The sequence below is a fragment of the Pogona vitticeps genome, chromosome 3 (assembly GCF_051106095.1).
Source record: "Pogona vitticeps strain Pit_001003342236 chromosome 3, PviZW2.1, whole genome shotgun sequence".
Taxonomy (NCBI): Eukaryota; Metazoa; Chordata; class Lepidosauria; order Squamata; family Agamidae; genus Pogona; species Pogona vitticeps.
Window position 1 is genome coordinate 26,075,561 of NC_135785.1, and position 19,081 is coordinate 26,094,641.

The following is a 19,081-nucleotide window of genomic DNA, read 5'->3' on the forward strand; positions in this document are numbered from 1 at the left end:
TTGTAAAAAGTCATTGTTATGCAGATTCGTTGTTTAGCGGGGTTGTCGTCTTGCGAGGTACCACTGTACTTTTAGTAGTATGATTGGCTCTGTCTTGCGGTTGATTTAACACTGGTTCAGCTAGCCCTCTGCTCATGGGGTTCATGTCACTCTGCTTGGCGTACAGTTCAAATGATGTCCACCCCCTTATACTCTTTGGGTGTAATAAACATGGCTTTGTCTGTATGATAGAGCAAATGTGAGATGACAGGCATGTTTGTGATTTATTTTATGAAGGCTACAGTTCCATAAAATCCGAAATTCATTTTATAAAACCTGGGCTTTTGTTGGAGAGGAAAAAAAGGTTATTATTCCTAAAAGCATAAGATAGAACTATTCTGCTTTCTGGTCTTGAATGACTTACAAGCATTCCAGAACATGAGAAGGGAAAGCAAATTTTTTCAGTCCGTTCCTGTTAGGACTTACAAAGAGAGCGTATTTTGCAAGAACTCCTGGGAAATGTTCTGTAAATCCCAAGCCAATCCTCTTAAGCAGATGCTCAAAGTTGTTACTGCCTTTAAAAAAAAGCTGCAATAACATACAGTAAGAACTCTTTTCTTCATGGAGGACAGATTCAGTGGCAATCAAGAACAGAGTTAGTTTTTAAATTCCCACTGCCCTCTCCCATATGGAATCCCGATTTTGGAGTCATGTTTTTGAACAATATTTTGGTAACAAAAGTGAAGCAGATGTGATTATGTTCTTTAATCACTGGCAATCTACACCCTTAGATAAGGGTACCAGCAGGGAAAGATTTTCAGTAATTAAAGACTTCCTCCTTCCATCCCATATCTTCCACTTAATGAAACGGATTATGTGTGTGTTGGACAAGCTGTAGAATGGAGGAAAGAAGTCATTAATTAATGAAAACCTCCTCCTGCCAATCATATCATCACCACCCTTCTGCAAATGTAACTTTTACAACAGGGTTTTGGTTTGCATAACCCATGGTAATGCGTTGAATCAAATTGAACAAATATTAATAAATATATTTTCCTTCTGTTGCTATTCTGTCATGCTACTTCAGTCTTAACTTCCCAGAATACATACCTGGTTCTGCTTGTTCCTCAGGAAGCTGACACGGATGAGAATCAGGGAACCTTAACTTTTGAAGAGTTTTCTGTGTTTTACAAGATGATGTCATTAAGGCGAGACCTCTACTTGCTGCTTTTGAGCTATAGTGACAAGAAAGATCACCTCACTGTTGATGAACTTGCTCAGTTTCTGAAGGTAGAACAAAAGGTAAGCAAGTAAAAATACGCATCAAGATTGCTTTTGCTTTAATCTATAGCAGAATGTCCTATGACTCATGTCTTGTTCAGCCAGCAAAAAGTATTGAGGACAAAAGAAGTTATGTTACGTTTTTATATATATATTTAAATTGCTCATATGTACTCCAGAATGCCATGACCTGTTTTGGGCATTAAAGTTTAAGAAGGATGTCAGAAAGCTGAAGGGTGTCTGTAAGAGGGCAACCAAGATGGTAAACATCTTGAGAACTGAGCCTTATGAAGGAGTTGGGTACATTTAGAAAAGAGAAAAGTAAGAAAAGATAGGTAGCCATTGTTGAATATTTGAAGAGTGGTGATGTGGAGGATGGAGCAAGCTTTTTTCTTGTGGCTCCAGAGAGCGGAACCGCAAGTAATGGATTCAAGAAAGGGTATTTTAATGAAATATTAGGGAAATGTTTCTGGCAGTAAGAAGTGCTCAACAGTGGAATTGGACTGCTTTGGATGGTTGTGGATTCTCTTTTGCGAGAGATCTTTAAATAGTGCTTGGGAGGCCATGTGTCATGGATACTTTCATGACTGATTCCAGATTTGTGAGATTTGTCCAGAGCTTCCCAGTATAGGTGTATAGTTCTATGACTCTGTGATTTCCCCTGATTTTTGGATCTATGGAAACTGTTGACATTTACAGTGGTGCCTCGCATAACGAGCACCCCGTTGAGCGATCAAATCGCTTAACGAGGGGCTCTGGGCCATCGCTGGAGCATTCGCTCAGCGATGGCCCCTATGGAGGTTTTTCGCATTGCGATATTCGCTAAGAGATTCGCTTAGCGAATATCGCATAATGAAGCGGGGGAGAACAGCTGATCGGCGGTTCCAAAATGGCCGCTGGAAGGTCCGCGCCTCATTTTCGCGCCCTGCCCTCGCTTACCGAGGATGTGAAAATGGCGGCGCTATGGAAGAACTTCGCACAACGGTGAGTTTTCAAGCCATAGGAACTATGGCTTTTTTATTTCCGCACAGCGATGTTTCCCATAGCGAGGGTTAATCCGGAACGGATTAACCTCGCTATGCGAGGCACCACTGTATATCGAAAGCACAGGATATCTTTTTAAATTGCTGCTGCTGCTTATTTTACTTCCAAACGGATTTATTTTTATATGTACATTTGTGTTACACATGTCCATAAATATTTTCTGCAGATGTATGCTTAACTGTGATATCAATATACATTTTAAAAAAAAAAAGATTTAAAAGCATACTGTATAATCAGACATTCTTTTCATGTCCAGTAACTGAAATCAGTTTAGGCATAAACCTGTGGGTATTTTTAAAATGTGCTCCCAGTCTAGGTAACAAAATGCCTGTGCCTTGTTAACATGGATTATGTTCTACCACATGTGATCTTATTCTGTTACCATTTGGATCTGACTGTCAAAAAGCACAGAGCTAAAAAGTGGTGGTTTTGCATAATGGCAAGGAGTGCGAGGTGAAAGAATTCAACAGCTCTTGGAGCTTTATAGCTGACTGGTTCCCTGGGATCACATGATTTCCAAGCTCAGGAGGATTCTGGGCTGCGAGGCTGGCAATTCAGCTAAAATGCAGTGGCCTTTCAAATTATCTCAATGGGCCTGGTCCAGTTCTGATTTAAGTCATGACTGGAATTTACTCTGGTACCATTGTGTACTTCCTAGGACATGAAACTGCCTAATGTTTCATTTAGCATGAAAGTTGCTCCTCTACATTCCATGTAACCATCTGGAATTAGAAGGAGTGGTGACATGGAAAATGTTTTTCTCCATCGTAACACTTTGGAGCATAGACTATCTACCGCAGAAAAGTACACATTTGCCAAAGTTGATGTCCTTTTAGCAGGCATAGAATTCCTTTACAGTGGGGTCTCGACTTACGAACGACCCGACTTGTGAACAATTCGAGTTACGAACCTGCCCTATAGGGAAAGTAAGGACTCGACATGCGAACTTCCCTCGAGTTACCAACAGGGAAAAAAGTCCCCCCTCCCTCCCCTTACAGGCTTCTGGAGGGGGGAAAAGGGTCAGAAACTTAAAAATAAATACTGTACTGTTAAATAAAGTCACTTACCAGGCCTTGGTAGCCCCCAAACCACAGGAAAAAGAGCAGGAAAGAGCTAAAAGCCGACACCCAGAAAGAGCCTGGCAGCCATTTTGTGGTTTTCCCCCGCTCCTCTCCCCGCCTAACAGCTGATCGGCTGGCTCTGAGCAGGCTTCCGGAGGCTTGCTCAGCACCTAAAAAGCCTGCCTGAGTGCCTTTGTGCTGAAAAAATCAGCACAACATGCTTTAAAACATTATTTAAAATTGGCTTCGTTTTTTTAAAAAAAGAGTTATAAAGTGCTGCCTTTAGTGTTCCCTGCCTTCCCTGAACCTAAGGGGGGAAAAGAAAGAAAATATCCCCCTCTAGTGGCAGAAGGCAGAATAGCAGCTTCCCATTAGTTTCTATGGATAGAAAAGAGCAGATACGGATTAAATGGTTTTCAATGCATTCCTATGGGAAATGCAGATTCGACTTAAGAACTTTTCGACTTGAGAACCACCTTCCAATACGGATTAAGTTCTTAAGTCGAGACCCCACTGTATTTTGCTCTAGAATCTCAGCATTTCCTGGGCTGGTCAATTGAATTTTTAATGGCTTCCGCTGGATTGTATGGATTACTGGGCTTTGCCAGCAACTTTCGTAATTTGTATTGATTTTTACATGGCATTCTACTATATTATTTTTATTGTTCCTAGGATTCTTGTGCTGAAAGATACCCTATACTGTTGCAAAATGAATCAATTGGGAGAATGTCCCTTTCTCCATTGTTTTTTAAAAAATAGTCTCTAACAGCTAAGAGAGGATTCTCATATTACCAAAGACGGGGAAACACCTTTACAAAAAAATAATGTATACCTACTCATTAGTTATCAGACTTCTTTCTGTTAAGTAGAAGGAGGAAAAAGCATAGGAGACGCCAGCTTCTGAGTCCTCTGGGAGGCTGACTGCAGGCTTCATAGATACGCCTTAGGGCTCCAGTCAATATACACTGTCAACACCTGTTACACATAAAAGGTATTTTGTTTCCACCGTGCTCCTGGTTCTACTTGTCATCTGTTGTTCATTGCCAATACATTCGTCAGCTGTTAGACACCCAGCCTGTCTGTCCCTATACCGGTTATGTAGATCCCTTTGGAGTGTACTCACGCAAGAGAGTACATTGTGTCCATTACTTCAGCCTGGATCAGTGGCTTTGAGGAACACCTGCTGTCCATTCATTCAAAGGCCTCCATGCACGTTCTGCGTTATGACCTCCTTTCTGGAGACAAGAATGGGTTCCGGTGGAACGGACAGCTCATTGATCCTTGAAGTACTTCCAGTGAGAAATACAAGACATATCAGAGACACAGAGGAATATAGAATGTACGCTGTTCAGTAATGGGAAGTCACTGGAGCTTGAAGGCTCTCTCTCAAACACACACTGACCAACAGTGAAAGCTGTAAGGCCTGGGTAGATAGACTTCAGTAGTGGGCAATGTGCCTCATTTTTACTTGGCTTCGTCTGAGTTTTGGTATCCACCACCCATGGCTAGTGTCAAATGGGTGGCTTGGAGGTATAGCAAACAGACTGTTCATTTCATAGAAGGCTGCCTTTTCCTTTGTCCGCAAATACCCTGACAAGGAACAAAGGCATCTATGCTTCTCCCTTTCCATTGCTACTAACTCTGCTCTCTTGATCTGCACGGGGAAAAAAGAAGTGGTAGGGAAGAGAACTCAGCCGGGAAAGTGAAAATTCATTCCTGAGAACAAAGAGATCTAAGCTTGAATAGACTAGAATTTGTTTAATCCAGCAAGGCACCCTTCTACTGTCTTCTTCTTGATTTTAAAATGGCTATAGAAATAATGAAAAACTGTGCGGAATGGATTACTACTGCACAGCAATTGGCTAGGAGACATTACAAAAAGACAGAACACTTGTGTTTAATCCATTTTTATGAATGAAGGATTACGTTTTTCCTGTTTTGCATATCAAGAGATTTCTTTAACTTTACTTGAGAGAGCTTTTTAAGAACATCTGAAGTAGCAAACTAAGGCCAAGTTTCCTTTTCTGTACCTTCCACTGAATTTCTCAGCAAAAGTCAGGGTCATTTCCATTTACATGAAGAACTGAAGGATAAATACAGTGGTGCCCTGCATGACGACGACGATCTGTCCCATTGAAATCACTGTTTAGCGAAATCGTCATCATGCAAAAACCCTTTCCCCATTGGAATGCATTGAAACCCGGTTTAATGTGTTCCAATGGGGAAAATACCTCATCGTCCAGCAAAGATCGCCCATAGGGAAGCCATTTTGCGAGCACCAATCAGCTGTAAACATGGCTGCCCTGCGAAGCATGGGTCTGGAAAACACAGGGCAGCTATTTTGCAAAGCCGACGATCATCTGAAAAAATCATCGTCTTGCGGACAAACGGTTCGCGAAGCACGGACCAGCGAAAGACCCCATTGGAATGACTGTTTTACGAATCGCTATAGTGATCGCAAAAAGTCATTGTTATGCAGATTCATTGTTTAGCGGGGTCGTCGTCTTGCGAGGTACCACTGTATTTTCTAATCCCTTGGCTAGGATGTTTGAGATTTATAAGGGCTAAATGAGAGCTTGTTATATGGCCTTCATGATGTGCGGCTTCCCGCTTGTGTGATTTTAGTATGGAAACATATGTGTCTGAAATGGCATTTTCCTATTACTCTTAGACTGCTAGTTTTAGTTTATGCTTCCTAATTCCACAGTCTTTTTAAAAGCACTTTTCAGACTTCTCACTCTTTGTTCTTGGCTCAGAGGACTTTAATAATGATAATAATGGTTACAGAAAAGTGTTTTGCTCAGAGTTTGACATGCTGAATAGAGAGCCATTAGGTAACTTTCCCTTGTACTTCTCAGTCCCTTCCTGAAACAGACAGTCCATGATACCTTCTACCAGCTTGTGTTCTGGTCTGCTGGTATCGTCCCTGAATGCCAGATTGGTAGGTAATAGAAGCTCTGTCATGCATGACTTAGTTGTGAATGAAGCAGCCATCCTGTCTTGTGTGTCTGAAACCTGAGTTGATGAGCTGAGGAATGTTAATTGCTTTCAGTTACGGTGTTCTAGTTTGTCTGTTTCTGCTGCATTCTAAATGTATTTTATTGTAACTGTGTTTTTTAATTTGGTTTCATATTCTATGCTAAGCCAGGGAACTATTGCTATAGAGTGGGTTGTAAATTTAATGAATAAATAAATATTTGCAAGGAGTGATTTGACCCTAGGGCTTCAATTACAGTCTTTCTAGATTACACATTTCACTCATAGCGTACTTCATATCATTCTTCTCTGGGTGGCTGATTACAACACTTTTAGAAGTTCCAAGATGCTCTGCAGAAGTCCAGTTAATGAAATTTTTTTGGATCAGATGCTGTTTCTTGTGTTCGTTAATTTTACTCCCTCACATGTCATATTCTCATCATTCTGCTTGTTCCATTAAGAGAATTTGATTTAATTTCAGTTGTGTACTGCTGACATTATTTCATGGTATGCTCTCTCTTTCTCTCTGTTTCCAATGTGCTTAGAAGGAATAAGTGTCAACATTAATACTAATCTCATGAGTTTAGAACAGAAATGATAAGAGTTTCACTAGGTACAGACGACTGCATTTTCAGAAATGGCTAAAATGTCAGTTGTGATCCATTTAGAGAGAAGCACTGTTGAATCCCATGGGATGCTCTTAAGTTAATTTTTCATACTTCCATCGAACCAGTGAACATTAAATGTGTTAATTTTTGCTGCATTGTGGCCAGGTCCTGACCTTTCATCCTTTTCATCCAAGAAATTAGCAGCATCTTTACATAACATTCTTTTACATTATGTACTTGATCCACATTTCCATGTAGGTAGGTATGGTACTTGGATTTAGTGATGTGATGAATTAAACCAGACCTAAATCTGTCCAGTCCTGAGCCATTATTCTACCCTTGACCTTACCGAGTTTCCCCAAAAACAAGACAGTTCAACAGTTAAGGAGTTTCTGGAGAGAAAAGTCTCTTTCTCATACCCACTGGCTTACTTCTAGGGGCGGTAAGATGCACAAACATTTTTTCGGGAAGGGGTTCTACCTACCTTACAGGCACCTTACAAAGATCTCAGTGTGATGTATCTGAGAGAAGGTCTACATTGGAAGACTTTGAGGTTTATCGAGACGCTCTGCCCAAGCTTCTTTTTCATAATGAAACTTCTCAGCTAGCACTAGGGCAGGATCAGGAGGCAGCACAGAGCTTGGCCTCATTAAGCCTCAGAGTCCTCCAGTTTAGGCCTTTCTCCCATGTACATCACTCTCAGGTATTTATAAGGTGCCTGGAAAGCAGGTAAAATCCCAGAATGGAGAATTGTGGTATTTGTAGTCCAGAAAATCCGAAAATCCCATTCCTAGTTGTGTATTTGTTCAACGTAGCATTGGTTCTGATGATACCTAGTTGCTATTTTGCACGGAGTTCTTTAAAAGGGTCGGTTTGGAAATATTTGATCATTGCTTCATTTAAGAAGCCTACTTCTGAGTGAATGTCTGTTTCATGAAGGCTGTTTGTGCAAGCCAACAATGAAAAGTAGGAAGTTGTCAATTAATCGCAGTTTTCCATTTTATCCAAACATGAAAATGAGGTGAATTACTTTAAAGGAAACCAGGATACAAAGCTGTGAAGAAACCAAGATACGAGAATATAATTTGAAGATGGCGTCACATCCTCCCATGTTCTGAAATGACAAATAATAATAATAATAATAAAAAATATCCCAGAGTTGAGAGACAAAGACAATTCTGAGCTCTTGCTGATACTTCTTTGCACAATATAGCATTAAACCTTCTCTGTAAAATATGGGATTAAAAACACAAGTCAAGGGAATCTCTACTATGTCTCATAAAACAAACAAAAACACAGAAGTATGGTTTCTGTGCTTCTAAGGAATCGGGGTGTAAATTTGAGGAGTAAATATCTAAAGTGTCGATATACAGAGCAATACAATTTGCTTAGAATTAGAGAATCTCATAATAGAGACAATGCCATCTCGGCTGGAAAAAAAAGTCTGTTCTTGAAAGACAAAGAGAAAAAACACATTTCCTTTTTAATAGAGATATTTTTGTATACATCTTTGGGGCAATTCATTCTTGAAATGTTAATGTAGTTTGTATGGGAATGCAATACAATAGTGATGCAATAATTTCTAGGGAATCTGCCTTGAATGATTAAAATGTAGGTAGGAATGTAAATTTTCTTTCTTCCATTCTACTAGGAAGGGGGAAAATATAATCAAAGCACCTAGAGAATATAGTGAGCGTTATAAATGATGTTTGCTTCGCATTGCCAGAACCTCATCAACGAAATAACACACGACTGGAGAAGCCCTGACAGTATCCCTGCTACCGCCTTTATTAGCCATTATGGTCATGTGATGAACTATTATACTACTTTAAGACATCATTGGGATTAAGTTGAGATAATAGGACTTTTCAGTGTCTTAGGACATTATCTTCTTCATTTATCTGAGTAAGCGCATCCGCTCCAGCAGAGTTTTCCACAACACACTCCATACTACTTCTGCCCTCCAGGAATGAGTTGACTGACTCTAGATAGGGAGGAGGAAAATAAATCAATTACAGCATTAGCCATTAGGTGCATTTATGTCTCATTTGCAAATGCTGATCTGCTATGAGTGATCAATTTAGAAATAGAAGTGCTGGGGTGAAAGGAGCTTCTTGGAGGTCAGGAAGGGTTGCCAGCTGGAGGCGGGCAATGTGACTTCAGCTGCTGAGTGATTGTTTGTGGCAGAAGAAGGCAAAGTTCTAGGATCTGCCTTCAGTTGAATAGGACGGAAAGTTACTTAACATCTTTTAGTCAGATGTGTACTGATCGGCACCCTGGCAGGTGGTCTGCAGTGTCCATCTGGGTTCTGTTTTGTCTCCTATGTTATTTAACACCTACATGAAACTGTTAGGAGAGATTGTCCAGAGTTTTGAGGTTTAGTGTCCACCAATATGCAGATGACACCCAGCTCTATCATGTCAAATATGGATTTGGAGAGAAATATATGGTAGGAAAATTATATATAATTTTCCTACCATATACAGTGGTGCCTCGCAAGACGATTTTAATTCATTCCGCAAAAATCATCATCTTGTGAAAAAATTGTCTTGCGAGGTTCCCTATGCATCGGTCTCAAAAAAAAAAGTCTTGCGAAGCATTGGTCTTTAAAAAAAAGTCTTCCAAAGCATGGTCATAGAAAAAAAAGTCTTGCAAGGCACCATAGTAATCACAAAAACCAATCGTCTTGTGGGTTTTTCGTCCCGCGAGGCAATCGTCTAGCAAGGCACCAATGTATTCCTATCAAAATCCATATTTGACTTATTTATCATGAACACTGCCAATTGAAAACAATTTGAAAATTATGTATAATTTGAATGGGATGCAGAGGTGGTGCTCTAAAACTGAGAAGTCCTTTTAAAATGTGCCTCAAAGAGGTGCCTTAAGAGTGAAAGTATTATTCAAAAACTAGAGCTGGGAACGAAACCAAAACAACTTACTTGTTTTGGTATAAATAGAACTGATAAAATAAGACAGCAGTAGCTCATTCATAGAGTTTTGTGCCAGTGTTCATGATGAACAAATAAACAACGATGCTTACGTTGGGTGAACAGTGACAAAAAGAAAAAAGAAAAAAATGGAGTGCAATTTATTTTGCTGCTTGAGTTACTTTTGCCTATAATGGAAATTAACAAAAAATACCATCTGACAATCTCTTCTTGCCATCTAAATCGGAGAAAGTGGTTTCAGCTCTAAATCAGTGTCTGGCATCAGTAATGGACTGGATGTGGGTGAATAAACTGAAACTTAACCCAGACAAGTTAGAGGTGCTCCTGGTCAGTCTAAAGGGAGATCAAGGAATAGGGACTCAGCCTGTGCTGGATGTATTACACTCCCTCAGGTGCGCAGCTTGGAGGTTATCCTGGATTCATCCCTGAGCCTGGATGCTCAAGTTTTGGCAGTGGCCAGGAGGGTTGATCCTTAAGTATTTGTATACTTACTATTTTTAGCTTCTAATATTGTCTTTTAATGATGTAAACTACATTGGGTCCTTTTTAAGGACAAAGGCAGGGTAAAAATATTTTAACTAACTAACCAGGCAAAATCCAAAGAAACAAAACAAACAAACAAACAAACAAAGGGGACAAAGATAGCTACCTTTTGGAAAATTTAAATAACTGACTAAATAATGCACGTGAGCATGGAGGTGGAGGACAAATAATAATCTTGCTCGGGGAAGAAAAGTCTTGAATTGGCCACGGTCTTCAAAAAGGTCCTGTTGAAATTGGTGACACTCACTGAAGCTAAACATCTTAAAGAGCAGGGATGGGTAAATTAGGACACTCAAAGGTGTTCAACCCCTAACCTTTCGATGAACTCAGCTTATTATAAGTAAAGTACTGGCAATATGCATCCCCTATAGCAGAGTTTCCCAAGATTCCAGGATGGATTATTTACCTTTTAAGGACCCTTCTGTACTTTTTGACATCTCAAAATATCAATTTTTCAGAACTGGAAATGAACTTCCTTCCTTCCTTTTGGGAGGCATTGCAGCACAATAGGGTTCTTGAAGCATGAAGTACTTCCTGAAATAACCAGGGAGTTATGTACAGTTGTGTATGGTGGGAGAAGTAGCTTAGTAATATTTGGAGACACTCAAAAAATTATGGACAGCCACAATTCTTCCTGTGCTTTTGTTTTTTTCTTTTGTGAGCCTCGCTGACTGTTCCTTGGTCAATGGGTGGCCCCTCTTCTATCCCCAAATCTATGGAGTCCAGACCAGCTTGTACAAAAACAACTGGGTTTATGGAAACTTGGGAGAGGAATAAACAACAGGCAACTTTGCAAACAGTCCAACTCCAGGCCTAGTTGACTCCACTAGTCCTGGCTGAGTCCTTCTCTTCGCAGTCTCTCCACTTGACTGCACTGGCAGATACAAGTCCGCAGTTTATCTCAGTGGTAAGTGTCACTGGCTTCCAAAACTTGAGGCCAGGAGAAGTGAGGGTCTGCATGACTGCAGTGAGGGCAGGGCACGGCTCTGCTCTCCTTGGCCTGCTAATCTCTCTGACTTCCACTGCAGTTCCTCTTGTTTATGACCCAGGTGAGCTTTCTGGCACGGATGTCTCCAGAGCTCAAGATGGGCTCTCCTACATGGGTCTCCCCAGGGATTTGGCGCCTCGGCCTGGTGTGCTCATCTCCCCTAGGATGTGAGGTTGAATATTGGTGTTTTAGGCTCCTCACTCTTCAACACGCACAACTCCACTAACTCTCCCATCCAAAGATTCTCCTTGATTACATTGTTCCAGTCCTGGGAAGGCAGTGTCGTTTCATCATCTGCCTATTCAGCTTGATATGCTTCCCCCAGCGTCACTGTAACATTCTTCCGGCCCCTTCCTCTCCTCCTCTTCTGTGATGACACCTCAGATTTCTATCCTACCTCCCCCCTGCTCAGTCTGTCCCACAACCTCCTCCAGCATAGCTTTTGTAGTCCTCTGTCCCCAGCTTCCTCCTGTGGCTTTCTCCTCCTCCAGAGAGCACTCTGCTGTTAATCAGCTTAGAGTAACTCTGGGGTCTCTATCCCCTGTTTCGGCAGGAACAGCTTCCATTTGTATTGTGCAGTCTAGGGCCCCCCAGGGAAAGGGCAGGGCTCTCCTTTGGTGGCGGCCTTGGTCTGCATTGTGCAGTCCTTAGCTTTGTGTCTGCCGTGTACCATCTCCCACAGCAAGGCAGGCATATTGCTCTTCTGGGAATCTTGAGTTGGGGCTAGACAGCCCACTAGAGGCAACCTCTGCTGATCTTTCTCTCCTATTGAGAAAGGTACACGTGGCCAGCTTTTCTGCTATAAGCAAAGAGTGTCATGTGGCCAAGGTTCCCTCTAACATGTGTGGTTGCATTACTGTGTGTGACGCCACCCCCTCTGCACAGGGATCCTCCTCCGAGCACCCACAGTGATAGTTTCTAGCCCCTTCCGTTCCTGTCATGATGGAACCTCATGCGGGTGGTGGTGGTGGTGGAGACACGCAGGCAGAGGGGAGCAGAAGTGCATGTGCAAGGGGCAGAGTCCTGCCCAATGAAGCAGTGGTATTAAAACTATGTTTTGTTGTCCAAACAGTTGAATGCTGTGGAAGTAACACAACTAAAACTGTATCTCTATAGTCATAATACCTATTTCAACAGCAAAACATAGTTTTAATACCACTACTTCAACTTTTCAGCCCTGCTGGGATATAGAGGGACAGACGGACAGACAGATAGATGGCATGCTCACGAAAAAACCCCAAAACAAATATATACACAAATCCCCCAACTCTTTTAAAGGTCATTGAAGAATACTTTTGCTGACACTTGTGTTCATGGTTGGCTGCACACAGAGTATGACCATGGGATTGTCAACAAATGCTGAGGCCTGAAGTTGATTTTGACACGTTGGTCACATGTTCTGGAGGATCAAAAATGCACCTATGTTGTGTTTGCTGCAGATGAATAATGTGACGACAGAGTATTGTCTGGACATCATAACGAAATTTGAAGTTTCTGAAGAAAACAAGAACCGAAATGTTTTGGGCATAGAAGGTAAGTTCTTTCACATCTTCAGTTTGTCTCGATGGCATTTCCAGCAGTATTTTCTAAAGCAAAGTTTTGTATGTAAGGAATTGAACTGTGGGACCAGCTAAAATCCATTTCAAGTAATGGAGAGGTTTGTTCCTGTCCTGTTGATACTACAGATTTAATGGAGATGAACAATTTTACCAGTGTCATCCCATCTTCCCAGTGAATTGACATAGCCGAGTGGGGATTCAAACCCAGTTTTCCTGTGTCCTGTTCCCTGTCACCATACACCACTCTGGGTGCCCCTTAAAAGTACATAAGCTTCAGTAAAAATCAGAGAAAAATCCATTATGAAATTAATACAAATAATAACTCCCCTCACCTGAACCTTTGAGTGGACACAACGAATTTAGACATTTTTAAAAATGCTTCGGCATTTCGAGTTTTACTGGAAAAGTGTTGTGGTATCCAAGGCATTTAAAAACAGAATATTTTGTTGGATGATTCCCAGCTTAGAAGCACAAATGTGGCACCTATGGAAATCTTTTAATTGGTTAGGCAGCATAGGACAATCTGATTCCGTTCATTATCTGCAGGGTGTCTTAGGTTGTATCAGAGAAATACAGTGGTGCCTCGCTTAACGAGTGCACCGTATAACGATTAAATCACATAGCGATCCGTTTTTTCGGATCGCTAATGCGATCGCACAACGTTGTTCCAATAGGGAAAAATTCGCTTTGCGAAGACCGGTAAGCGTTTCGCTTACCGATCTTCGCAAAACGACCCCCGCCGATCAGCTGTTCGGCGGCCAAAATGGCTGCCGGAAGCCGGGAAATGGCCTAAAATGGCCGCGCGCAGCGTTTTCGCGCCCTCGTTAAGTGAGGCGAGGGCGCGAAAATGGCTGCCGGCCATCCTGAAGCTTCGCTGAACGGTGAGTATTTGGCCTATTTGGAACGCATTAAACGATGTTTAATGCGTTCCAATGGAAATCGCTGCCCCGTTCAGCGATGCTTCAGCATAGCGAAGGTTAATCCGGAACGGATTAACCTCGCTATGCGAGGCACCACTGTAATGCTCAGCAAACTTTCCAATGTAGTTTTCAGAGGATGTGGGCAGCAATCTCAGATGCTTTCACATTTCTGTGCCTTTTTAGTTGGCTAATAAAGATATTTCTCCAGTGTGTAGTTCGGGATTTGTTTCATGGCTGATGCAGCTACCTCAGCACTTCCTCTTGACTTCCAAAGTTATAATTCCTACAGCTTTGACTGTGCCAGCATATGCTGTGGGGCATCAGACCCTATATGTAGTGCTCTAAACTGTTCATGATAGTATCAGGAAGAATAGTTTTCAGATATAGAGGCTAAAGGAGAAAACTAATCTTCAGAAACATTGAGTAAATTCTGATGAGTGAAGGTAGGAACTTGTTTGGTAGTAGAATGATTTTGTTGACGGAACTGCAGTAGACAATTTGAGCAATCTTGCCTCCATCTGCACTTTTAAATTGTCAGAACAAGGCTCTCTATGGTTTGTGGTGGAGGATTTTTCCCAAAAAGTCTGGTGAAAACAGGCCGCCTGAAAACAAGGTTAATAACATGATGTGGAGTTCTGGGATCTTTAAATTGCTATGCTTATTACTGTAGTTTTCTTTTATTGCATCACTTGAATGGTCCTTACGATTTCATTGGTTTAGTGCAGGAATGGGTAAAAATGTGACCTTTGTAACGTGCACATGAGGGAGCTCTGCCCCTGCGGGCACACCATGCCCCCCAACTGGTCCACGGTTGGGAAAAGGTTGGGGATCACTGCTCTAGAGGGATAGTTTGAACTCTTTTTCTCTCTGGGCCCCTGCACACACCCAAAATGTACTTGTCCCCCTCCTCCAAATTATGGGAATTAGATGGTTCAGTGTTTTATTTTTATTTTTTCTGTTTACAATCTTGTAAGACAAAACTGGAGGGCTCACAAAAATGGGGGCAGCTGTCCAAGATCCAAGGAAGGGTGTCTGTGTGGCACCTGGCTCTCTAGAGGTAATCTACCCATGGTTTATTGTAATATCTGTCTGTTCTTGATTTCTGTGGGGAAATCACATTATTAATTTGTGTTGAGAGTCAGACATGTGCCCAATCTCTTCACTTACCCTCCCTTTGCTGAAGAGAGAGAGTACATTTTGATATTAATTAGCAGAGGAATCAATGGAAGGAGTTGCGGGAAGGGATATATTTGTATTTCCCATTCATTTTTATCCTGTTTCTCATTCCTCCTTTCCCTGGCCTTGCATGGCTAATCACCTGGCTGGGGTTGATGGGAACTGTAGTCTAACATTTCAAAATATGGAGGCAGATGAAGGCACTACCTCCTGTCCCTTAATCCATCCATTGATCCACTGTTTAGTGGGATTTTTATTTTAATGGGTACAGTATATGTGCCTTTTTGCTTTTATGGACTATGCTATACATTACAGTTGGGAAGGGCAACACATTGCACACATGGGTCTGATTTCTGTTTTGTATTCAACAAGGCAAACCTACAGACATTGAACTAAATGCCTACAACACATGGGTCTCTAGGAACAATACTCCTGGGTTTTCCAAATCCTTTGGAAAGACTCACAATCAAATCTGAAAAACTAGTTTCCCTTCAACATGGCTCATTCAAGAGACAGCCTTGAAAGAGAAATAGATATATAAAGCTGTACATTTTGCAACCTATCTCTGTGGTTGCTTCCATCTGAATAATGCATGAGGAAGTTCTGGCTGAACTTTAGCAGAAGTTTCTGCTTTAGATGTTCTTAGCTCTCAGTATTATGTTGGAGTGAGACCCAAGATCCTCTGTAGAACTGGAATGTAATCTACAAACGTTCTCTCTTTTTCTTTGTTATAATGTTGCAGTGACGGTGATTTAGTGATCAAAAGTGTATACTGTACATAGATGAAGGAAGCACAAGTAGAGTTGTTGCATGAGAAGCAGAGGCTTTTATGCAGCTGATAATAATTCAATAATTAATTAATTAGGATGTGGTCTTAGTGGCAAAGCACCTTGTCTAACTTTTGGTTAGTATACTTTTGTACTGAAGCCTGTTTATTTCTTGTCCCTTTAAAGGCTTTACCAACTTCATGCGCAGCCCCACCTGTGATGTGTTCAACCCACTGCACAGCGAGGTACATCAGGATATGGATCAGCCCCTTTGCAACTATTACATTGCTTCTTCTCATAATACATACCTAACTGGAGACCAGCTTCTCTCTCAATCTAAAGTTGAGATGTATGCGCGAGTCCTGCAAGATGGATGTCGATGTCTTGAAGGTGCCCATTTTATTCTGTTTTTTGAGGTGGGGTTAGGGTATATTTGTTTTATGGTTCTTTGTGGAGAAAGGCTACACACACACACACACACTCACTCACTCACTCACTCACTCACTCACTCACTCACTCACTCACTCACTCACTTGAACAGAGTCCGTATGCTGTCTAGATCAGTGGTCCCCAACCTTTTTGACACCGCAGACCGGTTGTGGGGGGGGGGGGAAATGGTAAACATCCAATAAATTCCGTTTACAGTATGATCTGTATTTCTATTTCTATTAGCAATTTTAAAAAAATTCTTGTTTTTTAAAGCCACAAATTGAAATGGAATCTGATGCTAACAGTAACATTGGAGATAATATTGCTTTATACTCTCTCTCTGTCTCTCTCTCTCTCTGTCTCTCTCTCTCTCTCTCTCTGTGTGTGCCTATTCTTAGCTCCAGAAGCAAGCTTGTATTTGCTAGTTTATTTCATAGGCTTTGCTTTCCATAAGTGATAAAAAAGTGGAATTAAAGTGTGTTGTCATTTAGTTACATTGCAGACTTTGACTATGTTTACAACTTGAAGGCACAGGTGTTTGAAGAAACAAGTAATTTTAATAGAAATGGAAGTATTGACAGAATATGCTTTTAAGTTGATTTGAAGTCTTTTGTGAACAGTGCTTTGCAAATGAAGTGTTTTCATTCTGTTCATCTCTGGATATATATGAGCATGAATATGGAAGTGTCATGTTGGTACAGGAGCTTCATGTGTATATCAGATCCATTAGGGAATATATATTATTTTCTGTTGAGTGTTGCAGTCCCTCGAGAGTAGTCTGATGCTGAAGCTGCAAAGCTGATAATGTGTGGGACTAGAACCAACGGCAGGCAAGGCTGGAATCAATAGTGGACATCCTCTTTTTCCTTTCTTTCTCTTTCCTTTCTCCTTCTGACACTTCTTCTATTTCTCCTTGCCCAGCAGGTATCTGAGGGTGAGATAGTTCATGACTGGTTACAGAATGCCTCAGTTCACCATTTCTTGCTTTAAAGCACTGGTTCATTGTGGACATGTGCTGAATTCCAAAAGTGGAGGCCAAATAGACGAGTAGTGATCATGGCAGAGGTGAAGAGGGCTGGAGCTAAGAGCTAACAGTTGATATGCACCTGAAGGGCAGGGCTTAATAAAGGCAAGCAGGGAGTGACAGGCCACTCTGCAGTATTGTTATGTGATTCAAATCTGCTTTAGCTGGTCCATCAGATGAATGTCCCAGGGGTTCTGTGCCTTTGTGCTGTATATATAAAGTAGCTGCAGTAAAGCAGCTGTGGGCGAAGATATCTACCTGCAGAGGGACAAACAATGAAGCTTATAATACAAAACCAGCAACATTTCTGTGCAGAAACCCCTGAATCAGCTCTACGTTACTGAAATGTTAGTGTTTTTTCTTGGACTTCTATCATAGCTCTCTTGACAGGTATATTCTGGCTAATTACACTTCATGATAATAGCACAGCAGTCAGCTTTAATCATTTGCCAGTGTGACCTTTACAGATGATGGAACATAAGGAATGATAATATGTAGTAGGAGAGTGTCCTTTTGCTGAACAGAATTTGCATGCACTGGAATTCTTTGGATTTTTTTTTTTTTTGAACAACGATCTTCTATTACCTACTTCCCTTCTAGTACTGTTACCTTCACCAGCTTCTTTCCACCCAAAAAGGATTGTCTGTTCCTCAGACAAATATTTATTTAATGTTTAACTTTTCTTTCTTAACAGTGGACTGCTGGGATGGTCCAGATGGGGAGCCCGTTGTGCATCATGGATATACTCTTACTTCTAAAATACTCTTTAAAGATGTAGTTGAAGTGATCAACAAAAATGGCTTTGTAAACAATGAGTAAGTATAGTAGCAACTTTGGGTTACAGACAAACTATGTGTGAGTTATACAATATTTAGATTAGGCATCCTTCTTGAGAGACTGTGGTAACATGCTCTGAATAGAGGACTTGGAACAGTGTCTAGTGTGGCTGAGAAGGCCAATTCAAGAGTGACAATCCCTTCCACACTGAAGACAAATACAACCAGCTCCCTGATTTTGCTGGTTTCGGGACTGCCTCTTTCTTTGCCTCGGCCTGCTGGACAAGTGTCTCTTCAAATTGGGAGAGGTCATGATGCACTGCCTACCTCCAGGCTGAACACTCAGATGTCAAGGTTTCCCATTTATTTATTTATTTAATTTATTTATTTATTTGATTTTTACCCCACCCCTCTAGACCATGTCTTCTCGGGGTGGCTTACAAAATAAAACAGAACAGTATAAAAATATATAAAATCATAAAATTATAATTACAATTTCAATTTAAAACAATTAATTTAAAGAGAGGATTACCAAGATGGAATAGCAAAGACAAGAAAAAAGGAGAAAAACTTAATTGACTGGAGGGAAGGCCTGCTTGCATAACCAAGTTTTTAACTGGCTTTTAAAAACACCCAGTGAGGGTGCCAGCCGAATTTCTGTTGGGAGGGCGTTCCATAGCCGAGGGGCCACCGCCGAGAAGGCCCCGGTTTCTTTCGCCTCTCTCGGCGTCAGACCCCTCAGCCGCCCTTGCTGGCTGTGTCGGGTGATTCGGGTAGATCTGGGTGGGAGAGGACGGTCTGCCAAATATTGAGGTCCCAAACCGTTTAGGGCTTTATATGTAATCATTAACACTTTGAAGTCAACGCGGAAACGGATGGGCAACCAGTGCAAAGCAGCCAGAGTGGGGGAGATGTGCTGGCATTTTCTCACCCCACTAAGAAGCCTGGCTGCCGCATTCTGCACCACCTGAAGTTTCCGCATCAGCCTCAAAGGCAGCCCCA

The 19,081-nt window shown here is 41.5% G+C and overlaps 1 protein-coding gene across 11 annotated transcripts in view; it reads left to right on the forward strand.

Annotated features, from left to right (window-relative positions):
* PLCH1 (phospholipase C eta 1) overlaps window positions 1-19,081 on the forward strand; it is a 167,225-nt gene that overhangs the window by 102,750 nt on the left and 45,394 nt on the right. For all 11 annotated transcript variants that reach the window (XM_020781938.3, XM_072996102.2, XM_078389080.1 and 8 more), the window contains 4 exons: window positions 1,111-1,281; window positions 12,868-12,961; window positions 16,037-16,240; window positions 17,998-18,118. In XM_020781938.3, coding sequence (XP_020637597.3) covers window positions 1,111-1,281; window positions 12,868-12,961; window positions 16,037-16,240; window positions 17,998-18,118 — 590 coding nt within the window. The remainder of the gene's footprint in view (window positions 1-1,110; window positions 1,282-12,867; window positions 12,962-16,036; window positions 16,241-17,997; window positions 18,119-19,081) is intronic.